This window comes from Schistocerca piceifrons, chromosome 2 (genome assembly GCF_021461385.2).
Source record: "Schistocerca piceifrons isolate TAMUIC-IGC-003096 chromosome 2, iqSchPice1.1, whole genome shotgun sequence".
NCBI classification, from domain to species: domain Eukaryota; kingdom Metazoa; phylum Arthropoda; class Insecta; order Orthoptera; family Acrididae; genus Schistocerca; species Schistocerca piceifrons.
The window spans coordinates 724,819,013-724,844,717 of NC_060139.1; the positions used below are offsets into that span (position 1 = coordinate 724,819,013).

The 25,705-nt window shown below is 41.0% G+C and overlaps 1 protein-coding gene across 1 annotated transcript in view; it reads left to right on the plus strand.

Annotated features, from left to right (window-relative positions):
- Positions 1-25,705, plus strand: part of LOC124777544 — an 82,586-nt gene that overhangs the window by 27,449 nt on the left and 29,432 nt on the right. The window contains exon 3 of the mRNA XM_047253000.1: positions 13,649-13,788. Within this exon, the coding sequence (XP_047108956.1) occupies positions 13,649-13,788 (140 nt within the window). The remainder of the gene's footprint in view (positions 1-13,648; positions 13,789-25,705) is intronic.

Sequence of the window (25,705 nt, forward strand, 5' to 3'; positions counted from 1 at the left end):
GTACTGCATCAGTGTACATCTCTGGTATCTGACTCTGTGTTGAAATACTCATGGTTAGCGTTGAAAAGGATATCTGAATGGCCATTCTTTTTAAATTTTAATGAATTGTTTCCAGAATGAATTTTCACTGCGCAGGGGAGTGTGTGCACATTCGATACTTTAAGGCAGATTTTTACTGTGAACTAGCTTGGAACTCAAGGTCAAGTACTCTATGGACTGAGCTCCTTTTTTAATCTCTTAAGCCCTCTGTCCTCCCCTAGACCAATGGTCTAAGAATAACGTCCTGGGTGCAGGACTAAATCCAGGCAGTGCTTAAATTCCGATTGGTTCAAATGGCTCTGAGCACTATGGGACTCAACTGCTGAGGTCATTAGTCCCCTAGAACTTAGAACTAGTTAAACCTAACTAACCTAAGGACATCACAAACATCCATGCCCGAGGCAGGATTCGAACCTGCGACCGTAGCGGTCTTGCGGTTCCAGACTGCAGTGCCTTTAACCGCACGGCCACTTCGGCCGGCCTTAAATTCCGAATAAAAATCGTCAGTAGCTCCGGGCAAATACTTTCAGCACAAGAGGTCACCCTCATTCTGACAGCGGCCTTGTCAAAGAAGGCGGAGAAGCTGGCAGATTTCAGGGCACTCTTCTGCCCGCGGGGTGGGAAACTGCCGTTAAAAGACTGAAGTATCTGCAATTATTAAAGACATGAGGGTGCACAAGATAACGGAACCCACTGCATTAAAAAAAAAACACATAGTGTATCCACAACACATTTGGCCCATAATTAAAAAAGTGTCATGATGATCTCTCCGTTGCCCAACGATTCCAGATTGCCTCCGTATTTATTCCCGGGAAGGGACCGCCAAGAGGGAGGTGACCATGAGGAAAACACTGAACATCCAATGAAAGGGTAACGTTGTACGAGTCGGAATTTGAACGTGATAGGGAAGCTAGAAAACCTGAAAAGGGTGGCGCTCAATCTACTTATAGTGTGGGTCAGTGAAGAGAAATGGAAAGAAGACCAGGATTTCTGATCAGAGAGCTATGGGCTAATATTAGCAGCAGCAGGAAATGGGATGCAGGAGTAGGATTCGTTGTAAGTAAGAAGGTAGTGCAGAGTGTGAGTGGCTGTGAAAAGTTCAGTGACAGGGTGTTCTCATGAGGTTCAACACTAAATCAGAACCAGTAACATTAGTTCAGGTAAACATGCCGACGTCGCAAGCGGAATATGACGAGAAAGGGCAGTATACGAGGATATTGCACGAGTAATTCAGTACGTAAAATGAGATGAACATGTAATAGTCATGAAGGATTGGAATGCCGGGCTAGGGGAAGGAGTAGAATAAAGGGTTACGGGAGAATATGGGCTTTTAGTAGGAATGCTAGAGTGTGAAACGGTAACTGAATTCTAAAATAATATTCCAGTGGTACTAGCAGTTACTATGTTCGAGAATCAGAAACAAAGGAAGTATATCTGGAAAAAGCCAGGAGACGCTGGTAGGTGCCAGCTGGATTACATCATGATCAGACAAAAATTCCAGAAACGAATGGTGCATTGTAAGGGTACCCAAGACCCAGGAAATAGGCTCTGTTCACAATTTACTGGTGGTGAAGAGTAGGCTGAAGTGTAGCATAATGGTCCAAATGAATCAACGTGGCAGAAAGCGGGATACGGAAGTAGTGATGCATGATGAAAAGCAGTAGTGACGAATGATGAAAAGCGTTTGAAGTTCTCTAAGGATGTGGATGTTGTGATACGGAAGAAGAGTGGACATCTTTAAAAGGGCAGTCACTGATGATGGACAGACAAACATAGCCATAAAGAAGATAACTGCGAAGAAAACTTGGATAACAGAAGAAATACTTTAACTGATTGAAGAAAGAAAGAAGCAGAAAGGTATTCAGTGAATGCCAAAAAAACAAGTTACATAAATCAGAAAGAAATGAAATAAATAAAAACGCAGATAAACCAATGCGAATTGGCTGCATTAAAATGTGAAGAAATCAGAAGCGAAACGATGGTTCGTGACATAGGGAAGGGTAATCAGCTTTCGGTGAAATTAAAACCAAGGGTGACAAAATTAAGCGTGCGCGTTCTGAGATTTACGCCGTCGTGCCCTTTTTAAAATAGAGTTCAGTTCCTTTGTTGGGATATCGCGATCATGGTTCTGTCGGTATCCTTGTGAATGTATGAAGTGCTTCAAGCTATGGCTCGATCTTTGCGACTTTTATGACTTCTTTCATTTTAGAATGCAAAGCGGTTTCGTAATCCTGATGCGAAGCTTCTACATTAACCTACTTGCTGTATTTGGTGCCCGTGTTACCCGTCCGTCACGATACTTGGATCATGTGGAAAATGGATGTGGCCAGCAAAGTCTCAGACACTAACTTTGAGGCCGGCGGACGTTTAGCGTACTATATTCGTAATCTTTGCTTCGGTCCGTTAGTCTGCCGCGATATTTTGGATGCAACATATCGATCCAGAATAGCGTTGCTGCTGCGCCAGAAAGTAAAACTCTTTCATCTCACTTCATCTAGCTCGTTTGACTGCATAGATTTTTAAGCCGTTTCAAAATTTCACCTTACTTGGTCTGATCCAGAAAAATATGAAATTCCGGTCGCGCTTCAGAAGCCGATCAACAGGCTTACTCTACCTCAGCTTCCGTGCGTGCTGGAGGGGTTCAGTTGATATGTCAGATCCCTTAATTCCTATACACATCATGAGGTAAGTATTTTACAGATTAATGAAGAGCGGTGTGATCTGAATGCTTGACTGGCCACATAGCCACACTTCACGATATTTGTGTGTAGAATCTATCAAGACGGCTAGTCACTACGAAGTACATGGAAAGAACAGTATTGTTTTCAGTCGTCAACAAACTTCGAAAGACATTTCCGCTGCTATTGCGTGTAGCTGCTGCTCCGAATAAACATGTTTGACCGTCTTCCCCAACCAGAGTTATCAGTCTATGCAAGGGTTTCAATAGCCGCGTTTGTATAAACGTTGTAGAAGTCATGCCTTTCCTCTCTGTAATTCGTTCCAGAGGGGTACAATTTTTTATCAGTCCCGGGTTGTGGTACCGAGTTTCTACGTCTCGCACGGAGGGAGACAGGGCCTGCGGGTTGCATACGATCTTTTGTTTGAACAAGATCATAGTGACCAACACTCAGAATTGTGTCGCAGCGTGTCGTGACTGTACACACTGACGGAAAAATCGCAACACCAAGAGGGACAAGGAACTGTACGATAGAAACGATTTGCTTTAAATACACGCTGTAACGGTCGTGAGCGTTAGTTGCCTTTGCGATTGGACGTGGTGAGTTGATGTTAGTAAAAAATGGCTTTATGGTCACAAAGACCTCACTGAGTTTGAAAATTGGCAATGGAAAAACAGAACAATTTCAAATACGTTGTCTTAGAATGCCAATCCTACGCATCGAGTTCGGCATCTTTGACTTCCATCTGTTTCCACAACTGATCTCCGACTGCTGTAAACGTTTAGGAACAGATTACTAGCTTATGGCAGCTTCAGACCCAACTCAACCGTACTACCTGTTCACTGGAGAAACGACGTGCAAAATATGTATAAAAATAAATGTGGATCAAGCTGAAATACCCGTACTTATTTGGCTTCAAAATCAAAGGCGTTCTTTGTACTGCAGAGTAGTGCTTACCCCTTCTGAATGTTCCATGAATTGGTACTAACAAACATATCGATTTCTTGAAATTTATAACCCTACTACGCTATCACACTTATATCGTGAATTAAATCGCTTCACAAGTACAGATCATGTCAGCCGCCCTAAAACCTACAGTAATCCTTCCCAACTGCATCATTATAGAACTACCCTGCAACACCATCCTTTTCTTTTCCTTGAACAATCATCGCTCAGGCTGTGAGGAGTGGCCAAGGGAGGTATTACAGCTGCTACAAGAAGTTGGATGTTTCTTCTGCGATATTGCTCAAAGACTTGGTAGGATTGTATCCACTGGACATGCCTGCTGGCAGCGGTGGTCATGGGAACGTACATTCGCAAGGAGACCACGTGGCACTACCGAGACGGAAGACCATCGTGTTCTGCCTATGGCTCTGGCGCGTCGTACTACATCTTCATCAGCAATATGAGCAGCATTTGGCACCACAGTGACACAACAAACTGTTACAAATCAGTTACTTCAACAAAACTCCGAGCCAGACGCCGTGTAGTGTACATTTCACTGACTCCAGACCATTACCATTTGAAACCTCAGTTACGTCAAGTGAGAGTTCATTGGAAGTGGTGTCTGTTGTATTTTCTCATGAAAACTAGTTCTGCCTTCGTGTCAGTGACGGCCGTGTATGCCTTAAAAGAAAGGCACTCTAGGACCTGAAACCAACCTGTCCGCGTGATAGACGCGATGGACCTAGGCCTGAATTTATGGGCTGGGTACCGTGTTATAAGACAGAAGGAGCACTCCTGTGGCTATCATGTGGTCCCTGACTGCAAAGCCGAACGTGCATCTGGTGATCGATGTTGCCATTCATGCAAGTGCTTTGCTTTAGCAGCTCTCTTGGCCATTCCGCACAGTCTGGGCAATGATTCTTCAAGGAAAAGGAAGGAATGGTACTGCAGGGTAGTTCTCTAATGATGCAGTTGGGAAATATTACTGTTGGTTTTAGGGTGGCTGACATGATCTGCATTTGTGAGACGTTTAAATTCATGGTATAAGTGGGATAGCGTACCAGGGTTATAAATTTCAAGAAAGCGACGGGTTTGTTAGTACCAATTCATGGAGCATACAGCAGGTATAATTCAGCACTCCTCTGCAGTACAAAGAACACCTTTGGTTTTGAGACAAATTAGGATGGATATTTCAGCTTGATCCACATTTATTTTCATACATATTTTGCACGTCGTTTCTCCAGTGAACAGGTAGTACGGTTGGGTCTGAGGCTGCCATAAGCTTTTAATCAGTTTCTAAGCGTTTACAACAGTCACTCGTGCCGACTTCGATGTGTAGGATTGGCGTTCTAAGACAAGGTGTGTGAAATCGTTGTGTTTTTCCATTGCCAATGTTCAGCCTTTGACTTATAGCCCGACCTGTAACCGGTCGCCGCATAGTGTATGTCTGCACCGAGCTCGACGTGGGACGTACAACATGGCCACGCTGACAAGACTACGTGCACAAAATGGCAACAGTATAAGCTATGGTAGTTCCCGGAGGAAATCTTCAATTTCAGCTGTTGCAGTATGTATACGCACGTCGTCTTTTAGTAAACTGGACGTCTTCTGAGGGAAACATCTTGCGGTCGAAATTTAAATTTTCGACATTAAGAAAATGATTACATTTCGACTGATTCTGATTTCATGTTGCGAAAGGTTTTCAAAAAAATAAGTGCGACCAGAGCGATGACAGAGTACTGAACGAAGCTGTGTCACGATTCCTCTGCGGAGCCATGCTTGCCTCGTGATCTAAGGCAAGGGGAGCTGCTGGTTTCATTTTTTTTTTCTTCTCTCTCTGCAGTGAGAACGGAATTCGGTAACAAAATGTTAAGAAAGCCTTTGCATTGTGCCAAATGAACAATCAGCATATTTTTATTTTTAATCGTCAACTTCTTCTGTGATCCAAAAAGTTCAGTCATTATTAATTTGTTATTGTTACCATTATTGTTGTTGTTAATTCACTCGCAAGAGCTTCCCTACTCTACATCATACCTAAGCAAATGACCAGTGAATATGGAAGAAAGGAACGCTGGATATTTCGTCACGACAAATATACACATTTACCTCGGCGTCTTCTTGTCAGGCCTGCAGGAAAATCCCAGTAGGAAAAGAGAACAGGAGGCCAGTAACGCAGGCAGAACTCTGCAATTATTTGCTCTGAATCAACACCACGATGACAGATAAATTCGTGTCGCAGTATATTACTCAACAAGGAAATATGTACTACGGACTATGTCACTGCTACAGTTAGTTACTCATTTGTGACCACGAATGTACTTTACCATTGGTTCAGCTGCTGTTTGTAGTGTTACATCTGTAAATGGAAGACTACGGTAATTTTGTTTTGATGCTGTTCGAATGTTCATAAATTTGGGTTTCTTCTCGCTTTCATTTACAGAGATAAATAAAGTAACATGGAAATTCTTGTCAAAGAAATACTTCTTTCTCTTGTGACACTCGATTTATAGTTTATTTCGTAAGCCTTCTAGCCACAATGTAGCAGGTCTGTTTCACGACTGCCAAGCGACGAAACTCAAAAAAGTCTTGGGAAAGACTCAAAAAACCATCCGTGAGACATATTTGAACTATTTTCATCATTTAAGGACCAAGCAAGAGGGCATCATCACGAAGGCAAAGAAAATGCTAGTTAGTATCTCAATGCGAAGAACTTGTTGAGGATAGAATTGAACATTGTCCATACCTACAATTTAGTTTCTGTGTTATGAACATAATTTTCATTTTATTCTTTTCCGTATCCTCAAATGAGGACTATGTGGCATTGAAATTTAGTTAACTGTACTTCCTCTTGCCTACATCGCCATCGACATACATCTACATTTTCATGGTTGTCGTGAAATTCTATTAGTGTGTGGCGCAAGACTGCACATAAACACGGTAAAGTTAGAGATGCAATGGGTTGGATATCTTTCTGTTTCGTGACATGTGGGGCAAAGTTGATTTCTAATTACTTTCTGTCCCATACCAATGAGCTTCTCTTCAAACTGTCAAAGTATCTGTTGTATTCATTTGAATTTTGGGAATATTTCAATCCTGATGGAAAATTATATACTTCAACGTTTCAGATTCCGTATGGTGTATCAGTGAAAACTAATATCAAGAACTTTGCTACCCTGCTGAAATTTCGGTAACACTGGCGTTAACAGACACATCGACACTGGAAAACTTAAAAATGTGGAATGTCGTAGGAATGCCTTAAAACTAAATAGCCAGAAGGGCAACGTTAGAAATTATGGGGAGAAGATTTTACGTAAAAGTCAAACGCACTAACGCCTTCTCTCTTCACAGCCCATACAAGACGACCACGACAAGCTTTCCGTTACACAGCCGCCCCTAACACAGTTAAGGTATTGTAAATATGGTTGTCGTTATTTGGCAATCATACGATAGTGATTTTATGATTTTACTGTTATGTGTGGCCGGCCGCGGTGGTCTCGCGGTTCCAGGCGCGCAGTCCGGAACCGCGCGACTGCTACGGTCGCAGGTTCGAATCCTGCCTCGGGCATGGATGTGTGTGATGTCCTTAGGTTAGTTAGGTTTAAGTAGTTCTAAGTTCTAGGGGACTGATGAGCGCAGCTGGTAAGTCCCATAGAGCTCAGAGCCATTTGAACCATTTTTTGTCATGTGTGTTCCTGAATTGTTCTGCTAAATTGGCTTCGGATTTCCTTTCTACTTCGATGCCTCATGCTACATAACACTCAAAAAGTTGAGACACTGAGACATAAAATTTAATTCGTGGACTGCTGAAATGTCGCACCTCACTTAATGAACAACTGTTCTTATCTATAACGTTACTTTATAAGGCTCAGTGACCAATATCGCCTTGAAAGAGCGTGGCCGTAGGCAAGATGTTGCTAACTCAGTGGTTTCGCACATATCTTGAGATATAAGGGTGGTATGAATGTCAGTTATAACGTCACGGCAGGCGAGTGCATATTAAGTTCTTATTTTGCCTTTTGTTGAATGGAGCTGTAGGTTGCTAGAAGAAATTGTTTAACAAAATGCTAAGAAAACTGTAATACGTTAAATTTTATCACAAGCTCGACTGAGTAAATTATGTGAATGTAGTCATAGACGTCTGCTTAGCGAACACATTGCTGCGTCACTATACAAACGCCTTGAAGTACTTCCACACGACCGTCAACGATGCGAACTTGAGGTTTGTTCATCGGGTAGAACCCATTTGTCAATGGAATAGTTATGAAGTGAATATACAGTAGTTCCACTGACCCAAATCTATGTAATACCAGTTAGGCACGTTTACTTATATCAGCGTTAGCAACTTCTTTCCACTTTGTATAGTTTCATAAATGGGCAAATATGTTGGTTTAAGTCTAGCTGAAATCCTTAACTATCACTTTCGGTCAGCTTCAAGATCTCCATGAACACATATGTGGACCTCAAAATGTGTAGACTGCCTGTGTTGCTATATACCATGCACTACAAGGTAATGACATAACTTATCGCATACATTTACGCTAAAAAATCAAAAAATGACAGTAAAAAGCATTACAGCACAGTTACTAACCGTGGTTTGACGAAAACATACTAATTCCTGACGAAAAACTGCATAAAGAAATGATTTGCTAGGGAAAGAAACAATGCGTAAATCATTATTAATAACGTTAAACATTGTAGTGAGGTATTCTGACTATGTCACAAAACATATAATTAGTTTTGGGTGATTCTTCTTGCATATTAGAGTAATACAATACTCAACACATTAAAACGGGTCGCCTGCCTCATTAGCTAAGGAACGTGGAATGCAAATCGAAGTCATTTTCTGTGGAGCATCGCTCAAAATCACAATCATTTAATACTATTCAGAAAGAAGAACGATATCTGAAGCTACCAGGTGCCAGCAAATGGGCGTCAGAGACTTCTGGCCTTTGTGGCATTCAACGGTAGACAGACCGTCGAGAAATCTTTCTCAAAAATGTTATTGGACGTACCTGTTATTACCGATGTGTCAGAAAGTGAAATACATTGTAGCTATGCCACCATTACACTCAAGATATCAACGTTCACACGAGAAACGCAATAAAAATTTACACAAATAGTCTAGGCATTGTGGAGTAGTGATTACAAAAGTTATTATGGAAAAACAAAAAATTTGAGCTTTTAGCAAATTAAGATTTAATTTTTTTATGAAACTCCATGACCCACATGGCCAAAAAAATCCGTAAATTTGCAAAAAAACTCGTTCTCCCCAAAGAAAACTATAGTCCCAATCGAAAAATATTAAACGAGAAAGCTGTAGGATTTGAAAAGATCTGTCGACTGCTTTTTCGAGAACAATCGAAAGAAATGTTAGAAGTTAGGTTCTATGTAACACGTTAAATAATTAATGCTTCATACTGGCTATTTACTGCATGTATAGCCCGCGGTAAGTCAAAGAAGTTCTTGATTTAAAAATTAAAAAATGTAATTATTTTCCGAGGTATATGGCCTTCCTGAAAAAAAGGGGTCTCTGCATTATTGGCTGGATCTTCTCACTGCACAGCATTTCAGTAAGGGTTTTAGACTTATTTTCTTCGCAAAGTGCTGTCGTATCCTACTATTAAATAATTTTTACGATTTTATTAATTTTAAGGATCGAAAAATGACTTCGAGGAACTTGCGCTTTTGTTAGTCATATTGTTTTAACTGTCTCAATTTTTACTTTATGAAATTAACTTTTAAAGAAAGAAGTTGCCGATATTTTTTCAAGAATTAAATAAATACAAAAAAGAAGTACACAAACGTCTGGAGCAGACACGAAAAAAATAGGGAATGCAATTAACATTTTATTGCCACGTGCTTGATGGAAGTTAATACTGAAGTTAATATTGAATATCCAATAAAAAGATACTGTGATATGTTTCACTGATTTTCAGTTATTAGTAATTAAGGAATAAAGTTAAGCATGCAAGCGCAGAGTGCGTCAGCTACAGTGGGCGACGGAGTGTGGAGGAGGGGGAGTGGTTGGTGGGGAGGGGACGAATCAGCGCACCCTGCCTGAAAAATTGTTATAAATCACCCACGCTTTCATAGTGTCCGATATCTCGGTTTCTGGACCTCATACAAAAATCATTTTATATTTACTCTGGGCTACTTTGACGAGATAATAACAAATGTTATAGTAATTTTCACCTTAGAAGTAAAACAGCATCGGAAATATTTACTATTAATATTTTACATTTCAGTGTAGCGCACGCCAGTTCCCTTCACTCTGCCGCCCGCTGCAGCAGACGCACTGCGCTCTTGCATGTTTCATTTTATTACGCAGTTGCTAATGTTAAAAATTAATTAAATACACCCTAGCATTTTTTCCTGAGAATATAAGTATTCAGTATTAACTTCCATGATGCGCATAGGAGTAAAATGTTAATTGCGTTCACTATATTCTTTTTAATTCGCGAAAAAATGTCAGCAACTTCTTAAGAATTTTCATAATCTAAAAATATTGCTACTTAAAAAAACACGACCAACAAAAGCGCAAATTTTTCGAAATCATTTTTTTATCTTTATTATTAATTATTTAAAAGCGTGGTAGCACAACTCCTCCCGAAGAAAATAAGCCAAAAATCGTTACTGCAGAGTCATCAGTTGAGAAGATCTAGCCAATTATTGAGGTCGCCTTTTTTATTTCAAAATGTCGATGTATGTAAAATAATAATTAATATTTTTCATTTTTCAAACAAGTATTATTTTGACTTAGTACAGTTTATACTTACATACTTACAGTAAACAGGAAGTATGAGAATATGAATGTTAACGAGTTAAGGAGAAACCAATTTAAATGGTATTGTTGATAGACCTCGAAACTAAATAAAGTAATCGGTAGTCATAATAAGCAAACAAAAATCAGTCCATATATATTTTTAAGCCCTACAACTTTCTCATTCAGCGTTCTTCTATCAGAGCTATAGGAGTATGCTTATTTAAGAAAACCTCAATTTTCTAATTTCCCGCATCATTTTGGCCGTATGAGCTGTCTTGGATCGAGTCATGAGAGAGAAACTACTTAAAATTTAATCTGGTATACGTTGTGATGTTTTTTCACATAATGCATGAAATATACAGACATTTTCTTCAGTGAGTCATTGGATTCAGGAGACGCACGGTTTACTAGTAGACCATGTGCGTAGACGTGGCGTAATAGCTCGAACAGAAGACAAGACTTGCGCCAGCAATTGCTGCAGACTACGGTGTTACCAAACTTCCTGGCAGATTAGAACTGTGTGCCCGACCGAGACTCGAACTCGGGACCTTTGCCTTTCGCGGGCAAGTGCTCTACCAACTGACCTACCGAAGCACGACTCACGCCCGGTACTCACAGCTTTACTTCTTCCAGTACCTCGTCTCCTACATTCCAAACTTTACAAAAGCTCTCCTGCGAACTTTGCAGAACTAGCACTCCTGAAAGAAAGGATATTGCGGAGACATGGCTTAGCCACAGCCTGGGGGATGTTTCCAGAATGAGATTTTCACTCTGCAGCGGACTGTGCGCAGATATGAAACTTCCTGGCATATTAAAACTGTGTGCCCGACCGAGACTCGAGACGAGTTCGAGTCTCGGTCGGGCACACAGTTTTAATCTGCCAGGAAGTTTCATATCAGCGCACACTCCGCTGCAGAGTGAAAATCTCATTACGGTGTTACCAGTTTGTGGAGACAGCCAGACTTTAAATATTATCAGTGTGGTCATGTTATATGTACGATGTCGTTACGCGACACAATGGAAACGTACGCCCCACCTAATCACTGTGATGCTATGGTGTATTGTTGCTGTACAATCCCGCTACTGGTAATGGTTTGTTGCACACACATAGAACGAATTACGGCATGATGCGGCACTTTATCAACATATGGAATGTATCCGCAGTCGCGAATGTAGTCAACTTCCAACTGCAGAACAGAATGACTACATTTAATATTTGTGTCTGGCTGGGACTCGGATCCGGATATCTCGCCTGCCGCGAGCGGTCGTCATATTCATTTTGGCTATCCCTGCACGCTTGATGGACAGGCCCAAAGTTTCATAAGTTGTCGTCTATATGTCACTTGTATACCTACTGTAATTCCCATACAGGGGAGACATTTAATGGAAAGTCATTAGCCTGGTTTTGGCAGACAAGTACGATCCTCTACTGGCTGTAACTGTAACAAGTACGATGCAACGTTCCTTCGAGCATACATGCAGGTATGAGAATTACGGCCTGTGTACGAGTGCAGGTTAATGACACATGGGCGACGACGTATGGGACTTTGGGTCTGGCGTGGAACGTCCACAGATAGCTGAAATGGTTGTGGACAGCCTGTAGGAGGCTTTCGAGTATTTTATATATTCCAAATACATCCTTGAAGTCCAACTGATGACCGAACTTTACCGAAGCTGTGTGGTGGCCTATATTTGGTTAACGTGAAGCTGCAACCACGCCACTTTACACCAATACTATGCCCCGGTTGTGGGAATGAAAAGATATTAGTTTCACTGGAATGTTGACCACCGAGTTCGCACCTGTTGCGAGACGTCCGCCAACGTCATTGGCACATATCCCACATATCGCCCGTTTCTTTTTGGGATCGGTTACATATGCATCGAGCTCCCTAGGACTAGGAAGATGACCAGTCGGACTAGGAAGATGACCAGTCGCGACACTCCCCGAAACCCCGTTGAAGCACTTCACCCCCAGGTTCCATGGCCTACAGTTTGAAAAACGATTCATCAACCATACCAAACCCACTGCGACGTGGTGCCTTCTCGTCAACGGCAAATATACTACAAGACAGAAACAGCATCGTATCGCGCTGGTGAAATCACCTCTTTGCTCAAGTGCAATGTCGAAGGTACGTATGTACACTGTTTCGAGTGTGGGGTAGTAGCAACTGTCGGGACCCCTATACAGAAAATCGTGGCTTTCTACCTCCGAGTGCCCCCACATCACGTCTCTCGTATCATGCTGATATATTCCGACGCGACCTATTTTCCATGTGGCGCGCCATGACATCTACAGAGGCATGGTGATCAACTACCTCTTCCGGGACGGCATCGTCGATACGGCCATCTTCTGGGCGCGTCTCCAAGTACAACACCACACCCTGCACCGATATCGACACCATAAAGCCACTTTCACGAACTGTTTACAGAGTATTTTCGCTAGCCTACCCAGGATACGAAATCTCGAAGAAAGGCGCCAGTCAACACAGTACGATCCGACGTCCTCCTTCCAATGATAAAACGGACGTTCTTCTGCTGGCGCGAAGATGTAGAGGATGGCTATGCAAGTCGTTCTAATTTCTTTAACTTTCTCTTTCTCTTCATCTTCTACATTTTTTTTCCGTACGGATGTTTATTCACGGATGATTCTGCATCTGCAGCCTTATTCGTTTTTCTTTCACAAAGGAATAGACACCGACAAAAGCGCTTACGCTGGGCACAAGTAAGGAGTCAAGACGAGGAAAGAGAAATGTTAAAAAGTAAAATTTAAAAAAAATAAATTCTAAAGTAAGAGTTCGCAACAAGCGGAATCTCTTGGTTCGAGTCCCAGCCCGGCATAAATTTTCAATGTCGTCATTCCATTCTACAGTTGGAGGTCGACTGTAATCGCAATTGCGGATAAATTACTTGTCTTTCATAAAGGCTGTATCGTTACTGCATCGTATTTCTTACAAACACAGGAACTGCAATATCGTGTCAACTTCATCAATAGGCTGCGCAATTGGACATTGGCTCCTCTAGTGGCGTGGATATCATTGTGTAGCAGGGATGCAAAAAAGTAGCTGCTCATCAAAAAACTGATCGAGTAAGTTAATTTTTTCCATCACCTTTCGTACCTGTGTAATTTGTAATAGAGCTCGTCACATTTTTGACATGTGTGTGGTCAGTGGCCACGGCTAGGCCACACACGCATTACGCGTCACTTGTGTTGTGGTTGCCGCAGCGCGTTCCAGACCGGCATGGGCTGCGTGGACGAGTACCTGCAGTGCGCGTCGGTGAGCAGCCGCCGGCTGGTGGAGCAGCAGGTGGAGGGCGCCCGCTACACCTTCCGCTTCCTCTGCGACGACGCACAGTTCCGCGCTGGTGAGTGCCCCAACAGCCGCACTTGCCTCCCTTCACACTATATTTGAAATATACGTTTATCAAGGAGCAGATGTTGAAGCTTACGATATGTGTCATTTGATTTACTGTTTCGTAATTTGAGATTTCTCTCCACTCTTACTATTTTCCCAGTACAAAGGTCTGCACACAAAGAATGATTCTAAAACGATATTTTATCATCACAATTTATTTAAATAATGAGAATAATTACAAGGGCGAGTTGAAAAGTAATGCTAACTAATTTTGTGTGAGAGAACTCTTGAAGGTTTTTAAATATAACAAACTTTATTAACGTTCTACATCTTTATTCTTCATGTCTACCTTTTTATTTCTCAACGTTATCACCCTGGTGACGAACACATTTCTCCCAATGACAGACTTGCTTGTCGGTACCGTCACTAAAACCGCGCTGGATTAGCCGAGCAGCCTAAGGCGCTGCAGTCATGGACTGTGCGGCTGAGCCCGGCGGAGGTTCGAGTCCTCCCTCGGGCATGGGTGTGTATGTTTGTCCTTAGGATAATTTAGGTTAAGTTGTGTGTAAGCTTAGGGCCTGATGACCTTAGCAGTTAAGTCCAATAAGATTTCACACATACATTTGAACCGTCACTATAGAATGTTTGTTGACGGAGCAACAACTTCACCCTGTCTTGCACCACTTCATCACTATAAAAATGAAGTTCTCGAGGGTGTTCTTTAATTAGTTTCCTTTAATTTACGTCTATGGTCACAAACTTTTGTTAACAGATTACCGGTTTCGATATTTAATGACCATCATCAGATCCGCAGCAAAAATGGGAAAAACATAAATACACCGGCAAACTGTCTACAGCTTAAGAACAATACATAGACCCTAATGAAAAGTAGTACTGACAAAATTTACATTTGTGCGCTTTAAATATGAAGAGGCATACCTGTTTCATAAAACCAAAGTCGTAATGTACTGCTGCCGTAGTGGCGAAAGACAAATATTGTATCAGTCAAAGAGGCCACTCTTTTAAATTAAGGCTTAAAGAACACTTACAGCCACGAAACAAAACGGCTTTGGGACAGCATTTATCTGATACTAGACATTCCAGAGGGAGCATTGAAAATTGCATGCGTATTCTTCACAGAGTAAAAAGAGGCCGTGATCTTAATTTGTTACAGGAACTTGAAATTTATAAAGGAAAAAAAAAATAGAGAACCAACTAAACTGCTTAACTGGTAAAGGGACTTTATGCCCAATGACTAATTTGCTTCATTTGACAATGTTTTACACTAATCATTGCACGCCTCTCTTGTATATAGAGTGTTGATAGTTTCACGTAGTATTGAGTGCCTCACAATTTTACTTCGTTTTCATACGTTTTACCCATGACTCTAATATGTTCTTGTTCCTTCTCTATTCATTTCACTGACTGCATTAATCGGATAATGTGGGTCATCCACTGTTAAGGAATTTTATCATTCTTTTTTTGCAACGGAGTACCGCAGGGTACGAGGAGCCCTCTGCCGGTCACGTTCCTCCAACCACTTCCCGCCTGTGCGGAATTCTGGCGTTAGCGCTAACAGAGGGCGCTGATTATGTGCCGCACTATGTTTTCTTTCATTTGTGGCTCCTTTAGAGATTTGTTTTATGGTTGTTTAATATTACCCGGTGCACTATCAACGGTGTTTATTATTTATGGCACTATGTAGAATACTGGCACTAGAGCACATGTCAACCACTGTTTCTTAACTCTTCCTCTTTTTAACAATGTTACTTTTGTCGTGTTCTTCTTTTTACTGCTTTTTATTACTGTAATGCCTTTTATACGTTATAAGCTTATTACAGACTTCAACTATTGTATCCCCCTTTATTTTCGCTGTTTCAATTAATTATTGAAAACTAGTGTATGCCGACATTAGCGACATCTGGTGAACTTACAACACAAACATTTTGTGGCTACTGTACGGCAGCTTGTTTTAAACAGTAGTGCTACTGACAACATGACTGGTGCATATGATATTATTTATATGTATTTGACGATGCTGGTGCTGATTCCGCATTTAACATTTGACGATGCCACTATGGCTGCAGTACATTAGGACTTTGTTTTTATGAAACAGGTATGCCTCTTCATATTTAAAGCGCACAAATGTAAATTTTGCCAGAACTACTTTTCATTATGGTCTATTTATTGTTCTTATGCTGTAGACAGTTTGCGAGTGTATTTATGTTTTCCCCATTTTTGCTGCAGATCTGATGATGGTCATTAAAGACCGAAACCGGTAGTCTGTTAACAAAAGTTTGTGACCATAGACGTAAATTGAAGGAAAATTATTACCTATTAGGGTCACTGTTTTCCCGCGACAATGTCGCAGCTTGGTGGTCTTTAAGTTTTGGAAACAGATTAAAATCGACCAGGGCGTGATTATACAGAAGATAGTCGATGGCAGTGAACCAAAAGTGCTGGATTGTTTCGTGTGGCATTGTCATGTTGAAGGATAGAGTCTCCACATGTGAACGAATTCTTCGGTTACAAACTCGATTACAGCAACCTGTTTTTCATGCATCGACATACTTACATTCCATCGCCATGTGATACGATACAATTCAGAACCCTCTAGTAACAGAAGGTTTCAGCTTGGGTCAGCGAAGCAGGGAAGTCGACCGAGTAATACGTAATATTGAGAACTGGATAAAAAATGGGATGCATTACATTTCAGCACGCCATCGTGTAATACAGGACAATCCAAAATGAATAGAGTGGTTAAAAACGGCTGCAGTTGTATGCGAATGTAGGTTTTCTCGGCGAATCTCAATGATTAAAACTCTTCAAGTTACCAACAGAGTCAAGACGTCCTTCTGTGGAACGACACCTTGACTCGGCCGATAACCCGAGGAGACTTTATCAACGGCTACAGCTATTTAAAGGACAGCAATATATCGATAATAGTTAAAGCGTGTAACAGAGAGGCTGAAATTTTGATCATTACGCAAGTTCAGTGAACGGGAAGCCGGAGCATGCGTGGTGAAGAACAACTGAAATGTTCCGTCTTATTAGGAAACATACTGACCTAGTACAGAAGGTTTTGTACTCGTAGAATTTAATAATTGTCGTTCTGTCATCACTATGAAGTGACGACCTCATCAACGATACAATCCAACACTTGGAAATACCGACAAAATCTGCCGATGGCTTTGGCCCATTGAAAAGACGTTATGTTTTTCCAGGTGAAATAGTATCGACCAACAAACTTATCAGCATGAAAGTTCGAGAGAATTCCTGTTTCGTTGATCGTTGTCCACCGAAATCCACGTAGGAAGTCAGTAGCAAGCTGTAAATTCTGTAAGCAACTGTTTGGCGTGTTCTCCAATTGAAGCTGAAACTAAAACAGAAAGACCATGTCAAACATTTGAATTATTCTACGGCAGTACTGGAATCTGTGAAGGAAAAGTCATTTGCTGTACGTCTCATTTTAAGCGATGAGACAGCTTTGTACGTAAACGATATAGATTATTAGGTAGAACATTCGGATATTGGAGACATAAAAGACTTCATGTGTAACTCAGAAACACGGTGACTGACTTGCAGATAAAGTGTCCTGTGTAGTGTCAGCACAAAAATAGAACGGTTCCTTTTTGTTCACTGAGCTGGTAATTTCCTGAGGCATTTACCGAGACATGAATCAACAAAGGTTGATGCCACAGAATGATGCAGAATCCCCAGATTCACCAATATAGAGTAGCCATACACCTATGTTTATAGTCGAAAGTACGTTCGTATTGCGTATCAAGTACAATTTGTGGCTGGACTGAAGATTTCTTGGAGGGGATGATGCAGCGTTTTATCTTGGATGGAGAGTGATCGACCGATGGAGAAATCAGTTCAGTAGTGAACCAAGGAAATGTGTTTGTACCTTTGCCGTTCATGTTGTTTGCTGACAACCTCAGATTTTTCGCAGAAGGTGCTACTTGAAACCGAATTCGCAGGTTCCACGTGTGACCCATTCGCCTTTGTGTTTTAAATTTTCGAATCGCGAATAATCAAACCTATTTTAACGTTACATAGCAAGGAAAGGAATGCTTCTTAACTGCGAAAGTGACAATATTTAGCTGCATTACCCGCTAATATTGCTTAAAATGGCAGTAATAATGTGCAGAATAATTTCTGTACCGTTCTGTAGCGTTGGCCGCGTTGCGGTACGTGAATCCGTTTAGCTGACGAGTTTTCGGCACTCCGCGTGTGTACCGCTACCTGCCGCGACTGGCGTGCGGAAAAGAAGACCCTTCGCCCTTCCCGCACTGAGTGCATGTAGCTTCTCAGAAATATATAGCTATTAGTTCTCGCAGCAGAGTATTATCATTGAAACTGCACAACATTACACTGTTTTTACTAACGTTAACAACAAGCTCTAACACAAATTTTGACACGTGTTACCTAAATATACTCTTATTTGAAAGGCACCTATTTATGTTTTAAACTTCTCTCCAAATCGAGGTGTGGATAATGGGGTTCCATTTTCAGGATTGGTAAGCCACACAAGTTGTTACAAACACAACACTTAATATGGCCTACCTGGAATTAGTTTTATCCGAACCCCTGTAACAAACAGCTTACAGCCTTCTATCGTTACCTTGCGACAGACTCACTGAAAGAAAACTATATCTATGAAGACTGTTTTGGTCGTCAGTTCTGAAGAAGCGCTTTCAATACTTCATTTCAGTTTATATTTCTTTAAATACGTCAGAAGTACGTTTACATTAATGGCTTTTGTAACAACAATTTTACTTGGAAACAAGAGGATGCAGACTGAGATGTTACTACGCGGCTTAATGACTGACCTCTCAATTTAAATCATTATGTTAAGTTAATGTACTGATAAAGCAAATTTAAAGGTAAGAAATCTCATTAAATTTAACTTTACAATGGCATATCAAAGTGATCACACTTTTTGCTTTTCAAATTGAAAGTAAACAATTATTCTTGAAAGTTACTTTTACATGACACTGCCAGATTGTCGTAACACCAAAATGAACCAACTACGATCGTTTGACTGTACATAGTGACACACAATTAACACTTTACTAAATGGACAGGGAACTTTGGGACGATACGTGACTTTGGGACAGTGATTCTAACAAATACCTTTAACAAAGCTATACTAGAACTTTGACTGTAACATTGTGATACACTGATAAAGACTGCCTTGTTCGTTCTTATCGTATCGGTGTTGAAGCTGGTGCTTGCTGTATTCAAATTTGGATGGACTCCTCAAGTCTCCAGTGTTGATATTCACTTATAACTGCCACACTCATGTGCTAGCCATGTTAACTTTCTGATCATTGGCTCCATACTCCATCATATAAAACCAGTTGGATATTTCTGCTTTTCGACACAAAATAAACTGGAGATGACCTCAGGAACTGTAAACCACTGCCACACCAAATATTAAGTACTTTCACTCCGAATTGTTATGGCTTAAGGCTCCAATCGCTAGACATGACACTCTACTATACGTACCCTGTCATGGCTCGACTGCAACTGCTCTTGTTCTCCGTTCTTATCCTCGATTTCTGTGCTCCCACGAAGGTCATCCAAAAGACTGGCGGTCGAAAATCCATAGTGGATTCCCTACCTTTATGATTTCATTTTATTTAAATAAATTACTTGTTCTAATACCCTCACACTGTTACAGTGAGTACATTCATAACTTACGTTCATTTCTATAATTTATTGTTCATTAAATTATTAATTTTTCACAGAATACTCTCTCTTTCCAACGAACATTTTTCACAGATATTACACTTGTGCTTATTCACATAGATGTTTCCTTAACTTTAATCTATTGTATAATATCGATCATTTTACTCGGTCGATTTTTACTCGATACTGTTGAAATAACTAACAATTTTTTAGACATTGCAATTTGAATTTAACTCTATCATCACAAGCTATCTATAATGAAGTACTGTCTCAAAAAATCTGCATAAGTATGCAGTACGATCTTGAACCGGTTTTTACTCGTGCAAACGATGGCAACATGCATTAAAGGTTCAGAAAAATAAAAATGTGAACTTCAAAAAAGGAAAAAGAAGTAATACCCTACAGTTACATTATCAACGAGGCACAACTGGAATCGTTCTAGTCACACGAATACCTGGGTGCAAAAATTTTCAGTTGTTTGAAATGGATCACTTAAGCTCAGTCACGAGTGAAGTAGCTTACACTTTTGCTTCATTGGCAGAATACTACAAAGATGTAGCTACTCTACAAAAGAGGTTGCTTTTAAAACATTTTTGCAATCTATCTTAAAATAGTCTTTAAGCGCTTGTGACCCACACGAAGCCGGCCGGTGTGGCCGTGCGGTTCTAGGCGCTTCAGTCTGGAACCGCGTGACCGCTACGGTCGCAGGTTCGAATCCTGAATCGGGCAAGGGTGTGTGCGATGTCCTTAGGTTAGTTAGGTTCAATTAGTTCTAAGTTCTAGGCGACTGATGACCTGAGAAGTTAAGTCGCAGAGTGCTCAGAGCCATTTTTGAACCCCCACAAAATAGGACTAACGGAGGGTACTGAACGTACAGAGGTAAGGATGGCAGGAATGAGCACATGTCTGTAAGAGTCATGGGAGCGTGTCACGGAGGTACTGAAGGAATTGAACTGAATCTAGAGAAATAGTACAACTCCCTACATTATGAATCGCCTCGAAGAAAATCATTTATTGAAAAATAGCCAGCACGGATTGAGAATATCCCGTTCTTCTAAAACATAACTAGCTCTTATTATCACGAAGTAGAGAGTACTGTCGACAGGAGTTCTCAAATTGTCTCCATATTTTTAGATTTTGATACCGTTCGTAACATGCGACTTCTAATGAAATTGCATTCCAATGGAGTATCGCCTGAGTTGTACCGCCTTTTCTGAACTTCTGCTGTGCAGTGTGTGATCCGCATCAGGTAGGACTGACGGAGGACACCAAAAACGGTCAAAAGACTGCAGCTTATTTTGTACTATCGCGAAATATGGGAGAGGGTACTATGGACATAATTTTTAATGTCAATAAACTTTTTCGACAGCAGTATACTTTAAGATATGTTATTTTATTCTGAAAGCAACCAGTTTAGGCAATTCATTTTACCATCTTCAGGTCCAATACGTTTTTTTTTTTTTTTTCAAATCAACGAACTTATCGCATAGAGCCACAAACCTGGATGTCGTAAATTCCAATCATTGTGCAGATGTTTCATACAAAGACGTGACAGTAACTCACGTCTTCATATGAAGCATTTGCACAATGATTGGAATTCACGATACTCAGTTGTATGTTCGTTGATTTGAAAAAAGCGTATGGGGCCGGAAGATGGCATAATGAATTTCCAAAACAGGTTGCTTTCAGACTAAAACAATATATCTTGAAGTGTATGGCTGGCGGTAAAGTTTAATGACATAAAAAGGGCATACCCGCCGATGTCCCCTGATCGTAACGGACCAAATGAGATTGGTACACGAATTGTGGTGGTAATTATTAAAATAAGTGCATTTTCGTTACGGCAGAACCTTGTCATGAAACTTCAATATCATCGTTGTCCGCAGAGTGTGAAAATATTTTGTTGGCTCTTATCTACATAGCGAGAAACGATGATCATAATAATATAAGAGAAATCAGAACTCGCACGGAAAAATTCAAGATTTTCCTGCACGCTGTTCGAGAATGGAACGCTAGAGCAGCTCCTCGAAGGTGGTTTGATGAACCTTCTGCCAGGCACCCTCTGAACTGAAGGATAATCATTTAGGCATCGCGCAGGTAAGATCAGACTAACTACAATGCGCTGAGAGAAATTTTAACTACCATTCTCCTTGTCTTCCACGTGTGACTGGAGCCTGAAGAGGCCCTAATAACTATTACGATGGAAAGTACCCTCTGCCAGTGATATCCAGGATGTGTATGTAGATATAGATACCCTGCAGGACATTTATCTCTCCAATCAGATCCGACTACCCTTCACCGCTTTCCACGCTTCCCATTCTACACCTACCCATGTGAAGGCCTCTGTGTTCACATACTATTTGAACCTAAGCAGAAATTTCAACTACAACCAACGCTAGCAAATTACATTCACACCACACGTCAGTCCACTACTCTATTAGTATCCTATGCGTCACAGAACCACACGAACCTCCCTTCACAAACTTATTCCCTGGGGCGTCATGCGATGTGTAGAGGCGAGCTTCTTTTTATCGTCCTCACCTCTATGAAAAGACTCTCAGAAGATGGCAAATAGATTTCAAAATTAGCATGGTATCAAGAATATTTAAATATTTGTGTAATGTACAATTTTACATATTCTTAAACCGCTGTTTTTGTCAGGAGAAGAAAAAGAGTTTCGTTTAACGATGGAAATTATTTTCGCTTAACAGGGGCCAACTGCGTCGTTGAGAACCTTTTCTGTGGCGGGGTGAGGGGGGTGTGGAAGTAAAGTCGCAATAAATAGAAGAATAAAGAATGACCCAGTTACAGCACAACAGTTCACAAATATTCTCCATATGGTCGTTAATGTCCAAATGTCAAAAGTCACAGTAGTGTGCACCACAATACAGATTAGTTCTGGTTCCTACCAAGTCATCGTTCAACCCCACAGCGGATACCTTACGTGAAAGTAAAATGATGGCATTTTATTTTACTATAACATAAAGCTTCACTAACAGTGCCCATACTCCTCGTGTAGGATGAGAAATATGTGCTTTCTAACGGCGAGTTACGAATTTAGGCTTCCTTCCTAGTCGTTGGAGTTGGTAATAACAATCACTATTAGTCTCAGAATTAGACGTAATGGTCATTAATGGAACGTAAAAACTAAATTATACTGTCTTTTATTTCAGAGGGTTTCTCATAAGACAACCCAGGGTTTTATCTACAATAATTAGTTCACCACTGTTTTACGCCATTTCCATTTAAATACCCCAACATGTTTTTTTTTTATTTTGTACAAAAACCCTTTTACTGGTTTTAATAACATCCTTCATCCTGTACTAATCTTTTAACTTTTAAATAATCTAAGAGTATTCTCTGCGAGCGCTTGAAGTGGACGATGACGTTGTTGGTAACCAATTTTGGCCGACACCGATAATTACAGTTCAATAAAAAGCGGGACCTAAACTACTCGTTTCACAAAAATCTCTTATTTGTTTACACTTTTGTAGTCTGAATTTAACTTCACGTTCGAATGGGAATGATACGCTTGTGATCAAAAGTATCCGGCCATCCCCCAAAAACATATGTTTTCATATTAGGAGCATTGTGCTGACACCTACTGGCAGGTACTCCATATCAGTGACATCCGCAGTCATTAGACGTCGTGAGAGAGCAGAATGTGTCGCTTCGCAGAACTCACGGACTTCGTATGTGGTCAGGTGATTGGGTGTCACTTGTGTCATACGTCTGTACGCGAGATATCTACACTCCTAAACATCCCTGGGTCCACTGTATCCGGAGTGATAGTGATGTGGAAACGTGAAGGGACAAGTACAGCACAAAAGCTTATAGGCCAACCTCGTCTGTTGACTGACAAAGACTGCCGACAGTTGAAGAGGGTCGTCATGTGATCTAGGCAGACATCTATCCAGACCATCACACAGGAATTCCAAACTGCATCAGGATCCACTGCAAGCATTATGACAGTTAGGCGGGAGGTGAGAAAACTTTCATTTCATGGTCGAGTGGTTGCTCATAAGCCACACATCACGCCGGTAAATGTCAAACGACGCCTCGCTTGCGTAAACATTGGACGATTGAACAGTGTAGAAACGTTGTGTGGAGTGACGAATCACGTTATACAACGTGACGATCCGATGGTAGGGTGTGGGTATGGCAAATGCCCAATGAACGTCATGTGCCAGCATGTGTAGTGCCAACAGTAAAATTTGGGGGCGGTTGTGTTATGGTGTGGTCGTGTTTTTCATGGAGGGAGTTTGCAACCCTTATTGTTTTGAGTGCCACTATCATACCACAGGCTTACACTGATGTTTTAAGCACCATCTTGCTTCCCACTGTTGAAGAGCAATTCGGGGAGGGCGATTGCATCTTTCAACACAATCGAGCACCTGTTCATAATGCACGGACTGTGACGGAGTGGTTGCATGGCAATAACATCCCTGTAATGGACTGGCCTGGACAGAGTCCTGGCGTGAATCCTATAGAACACCTTTGGAATTTTTTGGAATGCCGACGTCGTGCCAGGCCTCACCGACCGACATCGATTCCTCTCCTCAGTGCAACCCACCGTGAAGAATGAGCTGCCATACCCCAAGAAATCTTCCAGCACCTGATTGAACATGTGTCTGCGAGAGTGAAAGCTGTCATCAAGGCTAAGGGTGGGCCAACACCAAATTGAATTACAGCATTGCCGATGGAGGGCGCCACGAACTTGTAAGTCATTTTCAGCCACGTGTCCGGATACTTTTGATCACATAGTGCATCTAGTGCCCTGAAGAATCATTCTTGGTTCTTGGTGAAGACTATATCTATGTTACAAGTGCCTTTCGAGAAGTGGCTGCAGCTTGAAACTTACTAGTAGTTCTCGTACATCCCATCAAAAACTCCTAGCTTGTGACTATTTTTGGACAATGACAACTAAATGGAGAGACGATGAACGTTAGGATGAAGATCGAAAACGGTCTGACTTACGTCGAGATATGTGTGGTTTCCCTGATGTTAAACATTACATTCAAGCTGTGTACAGTACATTAAAGTCTACTCTGTTTTTCTCTTCGAGGAAGCGAGTCTATGCCGTACGTCAATAATGTAACAGCCAATAATATTGCTTCAAGCGAGGAAAGAAGGGAACCAATAGAACACAGAGATGAGACTCGGCAGTAAGGTAGTTACGGCGGCTATGCTGTAGCAAGAAACGACGGACTGAGTTCTACTGAACAGTGTTGCACTGGATGGATAAAATGACACCGAGATCATATATTCAAAGAGCACACAGCCAACACCGCAACGGCACAGAGGATAATTGGGCATCCTCTATTTCCAAAACTAATGAACGTGGTGTTGGATAAAGTGTCAAGTAATTAGGAGATAATATCCTACTATTAAAATTCAGAAAATTCAGCAATTGAAAAAATTTCCCTGATTATAAAGCTCGAATACTTTATATACATCGTCTTTCAGTTGTGTCAGTGACACATTAAATGCTATAGTCTCAACTATCAGTTCATTTTGGGATGACATATTCTGGAATATTCTAGTCATGTGGCTAGATACATCCTTTTTTTACACAAAAGACATATGAAACATAGAAAAATAACGAAATGTGTGTGAGATTTTTGCAGAGAGTTGAGGGAAACATTATGGAAAAGGTTTACTTTTACGTAAACTGTATCATGTAGGTAACTTTAATTTGAATTTGAAATAAACTTGTATTACATAAATACAATATTTAAGCTCCGCCTCACAGATCAGCAACAATCAGACGAACAAACCTTGTCTGTTGAATATGAAACAAAGTTGGTGGTTCACAGTAAGTTTTTGAAATGAAGATACTACTAGCTGCATCGTCTTACTCTAAACCAGCATATCATTTTCTCATTATTTACATACCTCCAAATTATGCAGAATGGCTACCCTTGTACAAATGGACACCTATATTGAGTTTGGTAGAGAAATTTCAACCCATGTTCAAACGGATACCGACATACCGACATTGAATTTAATTTATTTTTTTTTCATCAGTCTACTTACTGGTTTGATGCGGCCCACCACGAATTCCTTTCCTGTGCTAACCTCTTCATCTCAGAGTAGCACTTGCAACCTCCGTCCTCAATTATTTGCTTGACGTATTCCAATCTCTGTCTTCCTCTACAGTTTTTGCGCTCTACAGCTCCCTCTAGTACTATGGAAGTCATTCCCTCATATTGCATGGGGGCTTAATTAAA